This window comes from Neophocaena asiaeorientalis, unplaced genomic scaffold (genome assembly GCF_003031525.2).
Source record: "Neophocaena asiaeorientalis asiaeorientalis breed wild unplaced genomic scaffold, Neophocaena_asiaeorientalis_V1.1 scaffold629, whole genome shotgun sequence".
Classification (NCBI taxonomy): domain Eukaryota; kingdom Metazoa; phylum Chordata; class Mammalia; order Artiodactyla; family Phocoenidae; genus Neophocaena; species Neophocaena asiaeorientalis.
In genome coordinates this window covers 2559490-2573976 of record NW_020175468.1, presented here as the reverse complement: position 1 = coordinate 2573976, position 14487 = coordinate 2559490, and the positions used below count along the sequence as shown (strand labels likewise).

Sequence of the window (14487 nt, the reverse complement as noted above, 5' to 3'; positions counted from 1 at the left end):
CTCCCGCGTCTCTCATTGGTGAACAGTGCAGGGTTCGCTCAGCCCCGCCCCCGCCTTGGCTGTTGGTGCGAGCTCCAGTGGGCGCTAGCTGATTGGCCTTCAGCTCTGTCAATCCGAAGCTAGAGGCCCCAAAATTGGCGGGGGAAGGAAGACGGTGGATAAGGAGGAAAGGAGGCGTGGGGGACGTGTGGTTGCCCAAAGAAGTGTTAAGAATTTTGCAATCGGCCTTAGCAAGGAGGCCTGGGTAAAAGGAGGAGGAGCCACGACGCGTGGGGAATGGACTCAGGAGTTCTGGGAACTCATCTTCCAGAGCAGCCTGGATGGGCGGGGCCTGAAAAGTGACGCCGCGCCCTGAAAAGTGACGCCGCGCCCCACCAGGAGAACCACCGAGATATTTGGAGGACCTGGCAGTCTAGAGGGGCCAGAACGCCTCGTTCCTAGCGCGTTTCCGTTTCCGCTAGGATATTGGCGGTTGGTGAGCATCATGGCAACCGTGGTGAGTGTCGGCGTGCGGAGGGCTGAGGAGTCTCAAGGAGGAGGGGGCTGGACGGGGACTCTTGGATCTTAGCGGAGAGGAGGCTGGGGGCCTGGACTCTTGGATCTTAGCGGAGAGGAGGCTGGGGGCCTGGACTCCTGGTTCTGAGGAAGGAGGGAGCTGGGGGCCCGGGCTTCTGGATCTGAGGGAGGAAAAAAGAAGGGACTAGGATACCGGCATCCTGGGTTCAAGTGAATGCTTACGGTCTCAGTGGTCAAATCTGACTCCATCAACTTCTAGGAACTCCAACTTCCAATCCTCTGGACGCAACTAGTGGCCAGTTCTCCAGTCCTTTGCCTTAAAGTCTGATGAGGGTTGTAGTGTCTTGGGCTCCAAGCCATCCAGCAGTCTTGGGTTGTTGATGGTGTGAATAGTACCTGAGTACAAGGGAGAAACACAGGCGGGGACCTGCCCAGTGCGCCTCAGATCGTGGAGTTGCTTATTGAGTCTTGAGCCAAAAGAGAGTGTGTTGAGAACCCAGAGGGTGTCAGTAGAGAGCGGAAAGGGCCGGGGGCACAGAGGCTTAGGAACTTGTCATGGGATTGTTTTAGCCATTTTCATATTCCCAGCATTTCATCAGGACATGCCCAACGTGGATGCTCAATAAGTTATCACTTGAATGTATGCATGTGAACTCCATAAAGGAGAGACCAGGTACACTGGGCCAGGCACCTAGTACTTTTCTGAGAAACATCTGAATGAAGAAGGGATGTAGCCGTAGCTTGGCGGTTGGACGTGGCTTCCAGATGCCTCGGTTCCCATGGTGACCCCAGTCAAGATGGGGCTAGGGTCGGGATGAGAGTTAACTGGTGCCTGAGGGGCGACATGTGAGTGTTTCTGTTGTCATGGCAAAGGGGATGGATGGGGAAGCGGAAGAGGAAAGGGCAGTGGCCACACTCCTGAGACCCAGTTTGCGTGGGTATGGATGAAGTATTGGGAGTATGAGGGGATGGTAGCTCAGTTTTGTTTCCATGGGATCAGCAGGCAGCGCGGGGTAGGAGAGGCTTATGGTGAAAGGAAAGGTTTTGTAGGAGGCAGGTCTGTTTATGTTGGGATTCCTGGACCCATGTCTATTTTTTGTCTCGAGTAGAGTCTGATAGGCTGTATAGGGGTGGGTGAGAGTATGTTCTCAATCTTCTGATAGGGGTTTGGGGGCAGTGACCAACCTCCTATGAGGAGGAGTAAGTGGGAGAGTTCACAAACAGCAAGGGAGGAGGCTTGTGACCAAGCCACGGTCAGGAAGTCTGAACTCTTGGTTCCAGAGAGAGGAGGGTTTTCCTTGGGTTGGATGCCTGCATCTCCTCTCATTCTGGTTAGGAGACCTGTGAGGAGGAAGAGGGTTGGGGGCAGGTGGCCAAGGAGCTGGGTCAGCGTGCTGGCTTCTTAGGCCTCCCTTTCTTTATTCACCCCAGGCAACCTCTAATCTACTTTGTGTCTCTAGATTTATTTATTCTGGATATTTCATATAAACGGAATCATACAACATGTGACCTTTTGTGTCTGGTTTCTTTCACTCAGCATAATGTTTTCAAGGTTCATCCACGTTGTAGCGTGGATCGGAGCTTCATCCCTTTTTTAAAAGAAATATTATTTACTTATTTATATAAATTTATTTATATATTTTTTTGGCTGCGTTGGGTCTTTTTTTTATTTTTAAGAATTGTATGCTGCGTTGGGTCTTCATTGCTGTGCGTGGGCTTTCTTTAGTTGCGGTGAGCGGGGGCTACTCTTCATTGCGGTGCGTGGGCTTCTTGTTGCAGTGGCTTCTTTTGTTGCGGAGCATGGGCTCTAAGCGCACGGGCTTCAGTAGTTGTGGCACGCGGGCTCTAGAGCGCAGGCTCAGTAGTTGTGGTGCACAGGCTTAGTTGCTCTGCGACATGTGGGATCTTCCCGGACCAGGGCTCGAACCCGTGTCTCCTGCATTGGCAGGCGGATTCTTAACCACTGCGCCACCAGGGAAGTCCCTTCATCCCTTTTTATGGCTGAATAATATTCCGTTTTATGGCTACCCCATATTTTGTTTATCTATCCGTTGATGGATGTTTTGGGTTTTTTCCACCTTTTGGTTATAAATAACACTGCCGTGAATATCTGAGTGGATCTCCATTCGGTTCTTGAATTGTCCCAGGCGGTGTTTACTCATCTCTCTCGCCCACGTGAGAGGGGATAATGTCTGACTTTGCTCTTTGGAAAGCTGGGGACACAGGAGACCTCAGTTCCTGCTTGTTGAGTGAACTCAGCACTTCAGGGCGTCATTCATTCAAACTCCAAACATTGAGCCCCAAGGGAGACCAGTGAGACGTGGGCTGTGCCCTTCATGGGACTCACATCCATTGGAGCCAAGAACATTGATCCAACAGTCTACCTTGTGAGTGTGAGATCAGACTCCCAAAAGAGGCCCTTCCTTCTGTCTGGATATCCAGAGACCCTAGAACTAGCCGGGCAGGGGCTGAGGTCAGGGAGGGCCTCCCTTAATGAGTGACGCTTGATCTGATTCAGTGAGGGGGGTGGGGAGAGCAGGCCAGACCAGGGACCTGCACATGCAAAGGCCTAGTGACAGAGAGCTGGGGCAGCGAGGCGCAAGGGGGGCCAGAACACATCCAAGTTAATGCCCACTCTGCATCTGTCCTTGCAGCTCTGGGGGACGGGGAGGACTTGTTCCTTCAGCAAATAATTCCTGGGCACCAAACGTGGGCCCGGCCCTGGGGACGGGGCTGTGAACGAGACAGACACAGTCCTTGGCTTCCTGGGACTGACGGTGTAATGGGGTCAACCCACCAGCCCTAGTGGGTGACAGCTGAGGAGGATCTGGTGTTTGGGATGCCAGCCTGTCTGTGGGGAGGAGTGGAAAGGACTGTCTTGTGGGAGGCGGGCAGGAGGGACAGAGGAGGGGTTGTTGAAAGCTGGGACCGCAAAGGCTCGTACTGATGCGTCTTCCTCCAACCCCAGACAGCCACAACCAAGGTCCCAGAGATCCGCGACGTGACGAGGATTGAGCGTATCGGTGAGTGAGCGTGGGTCAGGAATAGGACCTAGCCCCTGCCTTCCCTCTGTACCCCTGACAGAGCCAGCTTAGCCAGGGCCCCCAGGAGGGAGTCGGCCTGCACACCATCCCACCATCCCCCATCCCCACTATCCAAGGAGGGAGGTTCCTGAGTTCCAGAGCAGGTCAGATGGCTGGGGGCGGGGGTGGGGTAGACCATGCCAGGCCTCAACCCCAGGCGGTACTGCTGCTGGCTTGGCTTCCCTGGCAGGGCTCCCTGATGCCCCAGCATCCTGCTTGGAAATCGTGAAAGTGGATATTTGCTGAGTGCTGACTGGGGTTGGCCCTGCACTGACTGTCCCAAACACCAAGCACACGCATCATCTCTTTGAGGGCAGGGACCTGGTCTGTCTCCTTCCTAGCGGTGTCCCCAGCACAGGCCCTGGCAGACCAGACGCTCCACAGATAACTGTTGAATATGAGTTTGCATCCCTCGAATCCTTACAGTAGCCCCACAAGGTGCCTCTTGTGACTGTCATCCCATTTTTAGCTGAGGTGACCGAGACTCAGAGCAGGCAAGCCCCTGGTCCCAGCTCACCTGGGACCAGGAAGTTGGGGTGTAGTGGCAACAGCAGGGTGCAGCCTTTGCAAAGAGCCTGACTTGCGAGGAGGAGACTACACTTATTTGTTCACATTCATTCATTCAGAGCTTCCAGAAGAGGCAGTAAAGCGCTCCTGGCTATGAACCCGGGTTCTGGAAGCACGCTGCTGGCCGCGTAGTAAGGGGCTAGTTGCTCTCTGTGCCTCAGTTTCCTTACCTGCAAAATGGTGGGAGAGTAGTTCACCTCCTCAGTTGACATAAGATACAATAAGGTAAAGCACTTAGCTATCAAGGGCCAGCCCTGCTGGGAGCTGAGGACCCAGGAGACTCTAGCTGCACCCAGTCCCTGCCCTCAGCCTGCCTACAGGCCAGCACAGGGGTTGACACATCTTTCCTTAAAGTGCCAGATAGTAAATCTTCTCTGTTGAAAGTAATCAATTCTGCTGCAGCAATGCGAGAGCACCCCCAGATGGTATGTGAACGAATGGATGTGGCTGTGTGCCAATAAAACTTTATTTACAAAAACAAGCGCCCGCCCACAGGCTGTAGTTTGCCCAGCCCTGGTCTAGTGTAAAGCATTGGAATCCTGCGTCTTCACCTCTCACTGGCCGTGTGGTCTTGGGCAAGGGACCTAACCTCTCTGAACTCCTCGCCTCCATGTCAGTGAGGGCCTGGGGGCGATTATTGAGCCCTGGCCATGATCCAGGGTGATAATAGCTGAGACTCTTGTTCTCAGAGTTACATGGAATGAGATTGGAACCTGGGAGGTCACTCAGGCCACCACGTAGCCTAAGAGCCATTCTTATTTACTGAGCATTTACCATGTCCGGCCATCCTCCCAGTGAGGTGGGGAATCGAGGTGCCCCTGTGACCGAGGAGGAAACCAGGGCTCGGCGGGAAGCCCCTCAGGCCACACATCGACACGAGCTGGCTGGTAACCGTGTCTTCTGGTTCTTTCCCCACAACAGGCGCTCACTCCCATATCCGGGGGCTGGGGCTAGACGATGCCTTGGAGCCACGGCAGGTAGAGCCCAGGGGGCCGGGGTGGGAAGGCTGCTCCATGGGGGCCTCGGGCAGAGGGGACCCAGGGCTGTGGGGAGTATGGGGACTGCGTTATGATCTTCCAGACCTTTGTGCTGTATTTATAAAATTCAGCCGCATGTGCAGTTTTATCGGTCTTTAAAAAATGGGGGTGGAAAAGGCTTTTTTGGCTTTTTTCTGAAGTCCCTGCCAACATGTCCTATTTGATCTCATCAGCCTGGAGGTGGTAGAAATGCAGTAGTAGCCCAGGAGGAAGTCACCTTGTGTGCTCTGTCACCTCCCACCCCCAGGCTTCCCAGGGCATGGTGGGCCAGCTGGCGGCCCGGAGGGCAGCCGGCGTGGTGCTAGAGATGATCCGGGAAGGGAAGATCGCCGGCCGGGCGGTCCTCATCGCCGGCCAGCCGGGTACTGGGAAGACGGCCATCGCCATGGGTAAGACACCTCTCAGGGCAGGATCTCTTCTGGCCTTGCCAGATGATCCCTCCCGTGTAAGTCAGGGTTGGGTTCAGCCACGTCTAACAGCTCAAAATGGCAGTGCCTTAAACACTATGGGTTTATTCTCTCCCATAGAATAATCTGAATGTAGGCCAAGTCAGCCTTGTTGAACAGTGAAGGCTCCTACCTTCCTGCCTCCACATCACTTGCTTCCATGTCAGGGTCACCTCATGTTGCAAGAAGATGGCCTACGCTCTAGCCTTCCCATCCATACTCCATATGGGAAGAAAGAGAAAGAGGAATTGCAATGAGGGTGTACCTCCAAGAGGTAGCTCCCTTTAAGCAGCTGTCTTGGGACTCCCACACACTCTTGCTTATATTTTATTGACTAGAACTTAATGGCTACACTCTGCTGCACAAGACAGTGAGACATTAAAACTTATTTTAATATTTTAATTGGGATCACTGCTACCCTAATAAAATGGGGGTTCTGGAACGAAGGAAGATGGGAAAGATGGGCATTGCATAGACAGCCAGCAGTCTCTTTTGCAATGCATTAGTGAGTTAAGATCTTTTTACTCACAACTGTCCCTCATCCTTGTTGAGCTCCTATTCATCCTTCAAAACCCTACCCAGGCATCTTTTCATCATTGAAGCTTTCCTGGACTCTCCTCTCTTCCCACTCATTCCCACGTTTGTGCCTTGACTGTGGGGCCAGGCAGTGAGAATCAAGGTAATAGCTAGGTCTGCAGTTAAGATAAAGTAGCACTCATTTGGGTACCCTGGTGTGCCAGGCCCTGGACCAGACACTGCAGACACTAAGATGATTAAGACCAAAATCCTGACTTTAAGAAGTTTCCGGCCTGGGGGAGGTGTTCGTGGACATGGTACCGTCCAGGGTGATGAACAGAGGAGGCTTCTACCTCCGATGAGGGGTGGTGGGGAGAGAAAACGGGGTGGCGGTTGTCAGGAGAGACTTCCCAGGTGAGTCAGAACCTGAACTAAGACTTGTAGGATGTCTGGGAGTCTCCTGGACAGACGGTAGGGAGCAGGACACCCAGGCACAGAGTGTGACACACATCTGTAAAGGGGACCAAGGAGAGTTCCCAGCTCACACTGGTCAGGAGGGTTCGGTGACTTCCTGTCCGGGAGACTTGGCTCAGAGCTGGGCAGAGCCCTCAGGAAGGGGAGCTGGCAGAGGGGCTCAGCGCTTGGAGTGATGGCAGGAATGGCCCCGCTGTCTACCAGCCAGCTCCAGGCCCCAAGCCATAGAGGAGGCCCGTCCCTGTGCTGGTTCCAGACCGTGACAGAGTCATGGTTGAGCACCAGTGTATCCCTGCCTGCCCTCGTAATCGCTCCTATGCAGGGTGCCATCCCGTGCCAGTGCTTGTCATGTTATCGGTCCCATTACACAGAGGGGCAAACCGGCTTGGGGAGCAGACTTCTCAAGGTCACCCGGTGCTAAGCCCTGGAGCCGGGATTCAAACCTACACAGTCTTACGCTCTTACCTTCAATTTCAGCCCCTTGTCTCTACCCCTGCTCATCACCCCCAAGCCCTGAGGCTAAACAGCTCTTAGAGGTTAGGAGGAAGGCTTGGCAAGATTATAGAGTCATAAGGTCTGCCCTCTGCACAGCGCAGGGTTCTGATCCTCCCCATGCGGCCCTCTGTCCCCTGCCTTCTCTGCGTCTCCTTGTCTGCCCCCTCTCCTGCTCTCCTGCCTGAGGAGGGAGAAGAGCTGGTTTGCCACAGAGCGGGTATTGGGGACCTGGTGCCAGGGCTGCCCCCACCTACCCAGGCTGCCTCCCCTCCTTCCCAGGCATGGCACAGGCCCTGGGCCCTGACACTCCGTTCACAGCCATCGCCGGCAGTGAGATCTTCTCCCTGGAGATGAGCAAAACAGAGGCGCTGACACAGGCCTTCCGGCGCTCCATCGGTGTGCGCATCAAGTAAGCAGGGGGTGATGCCAGGTCCCAGCGGCCTTGGGAGGTCCCCCCCCAACCCCCGGCCCTGGCCAGCTCATCCTGCACCCAAGGGCTCACGGGAGTTGGCAATTCCTGAGGGGCTCTCTCCTTAGATCTGTTCTCTGCCCAGGGAGGAGACTGAGATTATCGAAGGGGAGGTGGTGGAGATCCAGATTGATCGGCCAGCAACGGGGACGGTGAGTCTGCTCCCGAGTCTAGGCTACCCCCAAGGCTGGAGGGTGGAGGTCAACTCGCACTTTTAACACCTGTAAACAGCCTCCTAAATTAGTCTCATCCATTGCAATTAAATTTTGAATTTTAAAAGCATGGTAGGAGAATCTTTAAATATAGGGAAAGCTATTCTCCAGATAGTTCTTTAAATTAGATTTTGATTACAGCAGAAATCCGTGGATACATCCTCCCTTTAAAAGTGAACAACCAAAACTCGCTTTAACTCCCTCCCCAATCCCGGTCCTTTTATGCTGCCACCTGTCCCTACAAAGGAAGCACCTCACTATGGAAACAATTCCAGGAAACAGGAGAGACTCCAATATGCTGGGAAAAGCCCAGACTTGGTGACTGTTCATCTTGTGAGGAGGGGCGTGGCATTTTGTTTTCTTAGCTTATCTCGTGGGGAGGGGCGTGGCATTTTGTTTTCTTAGTTGTGTTTAGCTGAGTTCTTCTGGGTTTGTGATCAAAAACCGCCTTTCATTTGGGTGTAGAAAAGGAGTGTTACAGCGGGACCCCTTTGGCCATTCTGTGAGACCTTAGGTCCCTGTTGCTTTTATAGATTTTGTCTTTTAGGTTTTTGTTTGTTTCTTCACTGGATTTTTTTTTTTTTTTTTTTTTTTTTTTTTTTGGTACGCGGGCCTCTCACTGCTGTGGCCTCTCCCGTTGCGGAGCACAGGCTCCGGACGTGCAGGCTCAGCGGCCATGACTCACGGGCCCAGCCGCTCCGTGGCATGTGGGATCTTCCCGGACCGGGGCACGAACCCGTGTCCCCTGCATCGGCAGGCGGACTCCCAACCACTGCGCCACCAGGGAAGCCCCTCTTCACTGGATTTTTAATAATAGCTTTATTAATGTGCAATTGGCAGCCAATAAGCCACGCCCTTGAAGGTTTACAAGATGTTAGGCTTTGACACACAGGCACCCGGGAAGCTGTCACCGCAGTTGTGACAATGGATATCTTCGTCAAGCCCCCAAAGCTGCCCCATGTCATGCTTGTTCTGAAGCTGTGTTCGGGAGACATTGGGCCCGTCTCTGAGCCCCTTGCCTGGCATGTCACCCCTCAGGGCTCCAAGGTGGGCAAGCTAACCCTCAAGACCACAGAGATGGAGACCATATACGACCTGGGCACTAAGATGATTGAGTCCCTGACCAAGGACAAGGTCCAGGCTGGGTGAGCAGTGGGGTCCGCACCAGGTGGTCAGGGTAGGGGAGCTCTGGCCCTTCCTTTCCTCACCCCCACCCTTCATCCCCTGCAGGGATGTGATCACCATTGACAAGGCCACGGGCAAGATCTCCAAGCTGGGACGCTCGTTCACACGCGCTCGAGACTATGACGCCATGGGCTCCCAGGTGGGCCAGGGCTCCAGGTCCCCTCGGTCAGGCACCAGGATGTTTCTCTCTCCTCCATCACCCCAGGGCCTACAGGGTCTGGATCCTCCTGTCACCCCAATCCCATGTCCCTGGTACTCCTGGTTCTTCCCTGTACCGTCTAGGACAGCTGGGGTCCCTCAGCTTGGCACTTGGCTCATGGTTTCCGGGGTCCTCCAGGAACCCCCATATCCTTCAGTGCTGTTGACTACCCCTTGGGCCTGGGGTTTCTGGGTGACCCCCATCTGGATTCTTAGTTCCATTCCAGGGAGCCCCAGTCTCCCCCAGACGGCCCCTTGGGCCCCCCCTTCATGCTCTTTTCTGCCCTTGTCCACACTGAACCCCACCCCGGCCCCATAGACCAAGTTCGTGCAGTGCCCAGACGGGGAGCTCCAGAAACGCAAGGAGGTGGTGCACACGGTGTCCCTGCACGAGATTGACGTCATCAACTCCCGCACCCAGGGCTTCCTGGCCCTCTTCTCAGGTGAGGCCCAGCCTTCGTCTCCCCCCGCCCCGGGGGGCCTGGCAGCTCCCCTCTCCCTCTCCCATCCACCAGTACAGCCCCCCCGTGACGATGGCTTTTCCCCTCTTCCCCCATCCCTGTTCGCTGACTCCTGTTCTCCATCTGTCAGTGTGGTTCGTCTCTCGCCCTGTGTTGCCTCTCTGGGACATCTCCGACTCCCTGGCCCTCCCGTCGTGCTGCCAATCCAGGGGCTTGGTCTCTATTCCCTCTGTCCCTGGCGTCCCATCCTTCTGCATCTTGGTCCACCCTCCGGCCCTGGATCCCTGTCTTGTCTCTGACACCCCGCCTCCCACAGGTGACACAGGGGAGATCAAGTCAGAAGTCCGAGAGCAGATCAATGCCAAGGTGGCCGAGTGGCGGGAGGAAGGCAAGGCGGAGATCATCCCCGGCGTGAGTACCGGGACAGGGCCAGGGCAGGTGACGTTGCGGTGGGGGAGAAGAGGGGACACAGGAGGTGGGTTTGACATCCGCCCCCCTGACCCCCAGGTGCTATTTATCGACGAGGTCCACATGCTGGACATTGAGAGCTTCTCGTTCCTCAACCGGGCCCTGGAGAGTGACATGGCGCCTGTCCTCATCATGGCCACCAACCGCGGCATCACCCGGTGAGCCACTGCCGGCCCCTCAGAGGCCCCTGGGGAGAACGGGGACCTCTGGGTGGTGGGAACAGTCACTGGGTAATCAGGGCACGTTTGGTGATCACCTCGTTAGGGAGGGGTGGGCTTGGCTATTCCCAAGCTTTGTGGCCCAGACAAGACAGTGTACTTTCCCCTCAAACTAAAGTAGGTGGCTGGTCAGGGCTGGTGGGCAACTCTGCTCCACAAGGAAGTCCAGGTGCCATGTTCTTTCTGTTTTCTTGTTCCGGTAGCCCTTAAGGCTCCAGTTCCCAAACTGTGTACCAAGGCACCCCAGGGTACTGCAGAGAACACAGGAGTGCTGTGGGATGTTTTTTTGTTTTTTGTTTTTTTTTAATTTTTGGCTGCACTGGGTCTTCGTTGCTGTGCGCAGGCTTTCTCTAGTTGCGGTAAGCGGGAACAACTCTTAGTTGCGGTGCACGGGCTTTTCATTATGGTGGCTTCTCTTGTTGCAGAGCATGGGCTCTAGGCGTGCGGGCTCAGTAGTTGTGGAGCCAGGCTGTAGAACGCAGGCTCAGTAGTTGTGGTGCATGGGCTTAGTTGCTCCCACATGGGCATGTGGGATCTTCCCGGACCAGTGCTCGAACCCATGTCCCCTGCATTGGCAGGCAGATTCTTAACCACTGTGCCACCAGGAAAGCCCTTGTGGGATGTTTTAAGGTTTTAAGGGATGCACAGTGACATGTTTTGGACGCTGCAGAAACTACTACAGTTAAGTTGCTTGCACCTAACTGCTTAATAGAAATAAAGGGAACGAAGCTTAGTATTTCTCTTGACCTAAGGATACCATGGAAAAATTCCTGAGACGTGAAGGGTACCAGACGCCATAAAGCTTGGGAACCTTTGCCCTACGGTGTCGCTGCGCCATGTCCTCCCTGCTGGCTCTTCCCCACCTCATCTACGTTTCAAGAGTCCACAGGAAGGGAGAAGGAAGTGGGGGGCAGAGAGCTCGCAAGAGGCTGGGGCCCAAAGGCTGCACTCAGCATGGCCACTTGGACCCATTACCCAGGGCTGCTCAGGTGTGTGGCAGCACCTGGCTGCACGGTAGCCCAGGGACCAGCACCTCCAGGGCAGCAGCCTCGTGCCAGCTGTAGTGCAGGGAAGACAGGGGCATGGCTACCAGGGGCAGCAGGCAGGTTGTCCTTGGCTCTGTGCTTGGCCCTTTTCCAGGATGAACTGCTCGGCCCCCTCAAAATAAGCTCGGGAGGTAATATTGTCTCAGCCCTGCTTTATTTTTGTTATTATTTTTTTGGCAATGCATCACAGCTTGCAGGATCTTAGTTCCCCAATCAAGGATCAAACCCGTGCCCCCTGCAATGGAAGCGCGGAGTCCTAACCACCCGTACCACCAGGGAATTCCCTCAGCCCCGTTTTAAAGATGGGGACAGCATGGCCTGGTAACTTGCCCAAGGTCACACGTAGAAGGTGGCAGGGCCAGAATTTGGTATCCAGATGACAGGGTTGGACGAGACCAGCTGAGAGCATGTTTGTAGCAGCTGCAGGTCAGGCTGTGGGAACAGGGGTGTCTCCTATGAGGGGCAGCAAACGCAGTCATTCCTCTGCAGATTCCGTATTCGTGGATCTGCTTACTCGCTACAGTTGATTTGTAGCCTCCAAATTGGTATCCATCACACTTTGGCGGTCATTCACAAACGTGTGCAGAGCAGGAAAGAATTGAATCGCCCATGGCAGACCGTCCAGGCGAGGGTCAAAGCAGGCAGTGCTTTGCCTCCTAGTTTCAGTTCACGTGCTGTAAATAAGTGTCCTTTTCCTGATCTGTTTAGTGTGACATTTGTCACATTGTATGCTTTTTGTTCCTGGTCATTTTGCTGTTTAAAATGGCCCCCAGCTGTCCAGTGTCGCTAAGCGCAAGAAGGCAGGGATGTGCCGTACAGAGAAAACACATGTGTTAGATGAGCTTCCTTCAGGCACGAGTTCAAGTGCTATTGGCTATGAGTTCAGCATGAATAAGTCAATAATATATATTGAATAAGGTGTCTTTAACCTGAAACCGGGCTATCTATTGATTGGTTGCCAAAAATTGTGACCAGAGGCTCACAAGAGCCTAACCCTGTATTTGCTAGTTGAGTGTTCGCCTCCACTTTGTAGAACACAGCTACCATGAATAATGGGAATCTGCTGTTTCCTAGCACCACGTGCCAGGCCTTGTGCCGGACCAGGTGCAGCCGGGGACAGGACCGGCACAGTTGCATCCCTTGTGGAGCCCTGTGTCAAGCAGAGGAGTGGGACCTTGATCCAGTAATCCTGGACACAGATATCTAGCTAAAACCAGCTCAGCTCCAGGGGGATTGATGCAGTCAGGGGGTGGCTGCGCCGTCGGGCAGTGACACCAGCGCGGAGCTGAAGGCTAACCGGTATTTGGTCCAGTGAGCGGGCTGTGGCCGAGGGGGTTGGTAGGGGTGGGGTGTTCTGAGTAGAGGGAACGGAGAGCCAGGTTCTAAGAGCACCACCCTGACAGCTTCCCTTCCCCCTCCTCCCCAGGATCCGGGGCACCAGCTACCAGAGCCCCCACGGCATCCCCATTGACCTGCTGGACCGCCTGCTTATCGTCTCGACCTCTCCCTACAGCGAGAAGGACACAAAGCAGATCCTCCGCATCCGGTGCGGGTGGGGCGCCCTGGCCTTCCGGGGCAGGACCAGGCCGCAGGCCTGAGAGGCAGGGCTGGTGTCCACCCTGTTTGACACGTGGCAACACTGAGGTCTGAGGGGGAGGTCACTGGGCCTGCCAGAAGCAGGACTGGGCTGGGCATCCAAGCAGTGGCCTATGATGGGGGCGTGCTCTTTGGAGAAGGGAGGGGTTGTGCCGGTGACTGACCTCGTGGAAAGAGCCTTGGAAGGGAGAGGCTCAGGAGGCCCAAGGTTTGGGCCCAGCCTGTGCCTCGGTGGCTCTTCTGTGCATCTGAGGACGTGGACTCCACGTGTACCCCAGAGGCCCAGCAGTGCCACGGCCCTGGCTGAATGTCACCTACGCCCCCTGCCCGCATTCTGTGCATCTGAGGACGTGGACTCCACGTGTACCCCAGAGGCCCAGCAGTGCCACGGCCCTGGCTGAATGTCACCTACGCCCCCTACCCGCAGGTGTGAGGAGGAAGACGTGGAGATGAGTGAGGACGCCTACACAGTGCTGACCCGCATCGGGCTGGAGACCTCGCTGCGCTACGCCATCCAGCTCATCACGGCCGCCAGCCTGGTGTGCCGGAAACGCAAGGTCAGCGGCTGCGTCTGCCCAGGGGTCAGATGAGCGAGTGGAGGACATGCTACTACTCCCAGGGCTTTCCCTGGGCAGTTGCATTTAGTCTCAGAACCCAAATTTTCAAAGGCAGGGGACTTTGGTCTCTCGGGTTAATTTCTGTGGCTCCCAGCCTGACACACGGGAGGTGCTGAGTAAATATCTATTGGCTGCAAGTTGATGCCGTTAAGTCCATTTTACAGATGAAGAAACTGAGGGGTGGGGGGGCTTCCCTGGTGGCGCAGTGGTTGAGAGTCCGCCTGCCGATGCAGGGGATGCGGGTTCATGCCCCGTTCCGGGAAGATCCCACATGCCGTGGAGGCTGGGCCCGTGAGCCATGGCCGCTGAGCCTGCGCGTCCGGAGGCTGTGCTCCGCAACGGGAGAGGCCACAACAGTGAGAGGCCCACGTACCGCAAAAAAACAAACAAAAAAAGAAACTGAGCAGTGGGGAGGTGGGGCCCACAGCCACGAGGTGGCCACAGCAGGATTTGAATCCAGGCGACCTGGCCCCAGAGTCCTCACCCTGACCCACCTCCTGGGAGGGGCCCCACTGAGGTCTCAGTTCCCCTATCAGGGCACCGAGGTACAGGTGGATGACATCAAGCGGGTCTACTCACTCTTCCTGGATGAGTCGCGCTCCACGCAGTACATGAAGGAGTACCAGGACGCCTTCCTCTTCAATGAGCTCAGTGAGTGTCCCCCTCCCCGCCTGCCCCAGAGAGGGAGGAGGGAGCCCAGCCTGGAGAGCTCAGGCCCTGCCCTCGGGGCCACACTGACCACGTGGCCTTCCTTCTCCCGACAGAAGGTGAAACCATGGACACCTCCTGAGCTGATATCACCTTCACCCCCGCTTCCCCATTTCCTCCCAGAGTTCTGACACTGTGACTTTGTATAAAATGGCTCTGAAACTGGACCTATTGT

The 14487-nt window shown here is 55.4% G+C and overlaps 1 protein-coding gene across 1 annotated transcript; it reads left to right on the top strand.

Moving 5' to 3' along the window:
- The first annotated feature begins 118 nt into the window (after positions 1–118).
- RUVBL2 (RuvB like AAA ATPase 2) lies at positions 119–14479 on the top strand. The gene is made up of 15 exons (XM_024768821.1): positions 119–496; positions 3485–3539; positions 5088–5143; positions 5451–5592; positions 7414–7543; positions 7689–7755; positions 8854–8960; positions 9046–9139; positions 9518–9641; positions 9976–10070; positions 10167–10285; positions 12818–12937; positions 13415–13544; positions 14141–14255; positions 14369–14479. Exons 1-15 carry the CDS (start codon positions 485–487, stop codon positions 14392–14394), a joined length of 1392 nt encoding a protein of 463 aa, XP_024624589.1. The 5' UTR covers positions 119–484; the 3' UTR covers positions 14395–14479.
- The last annotated feature ends 8 nt before the right edge of the window (positions 14480–14487 follow it).

Coding starts and splice junctions, on each gene's coding strand:
- RUVBL2 (XM_024768821.1), top strand. Junction 7,756..8,853: donor ATCGGCCAGCAACGGGGACG/GTGAGTCTGCTC, acceptor GTCACCCCTCAG/GGCTCCAAGGTGGGCAAGCT. Junction 10,286..12,817: donor ACCAACCGCGGCATCACCCG/GTGAGCCACTGC, acceptor CCTCCTCCCCAG/GATCCGGGGCACCAGCTACC.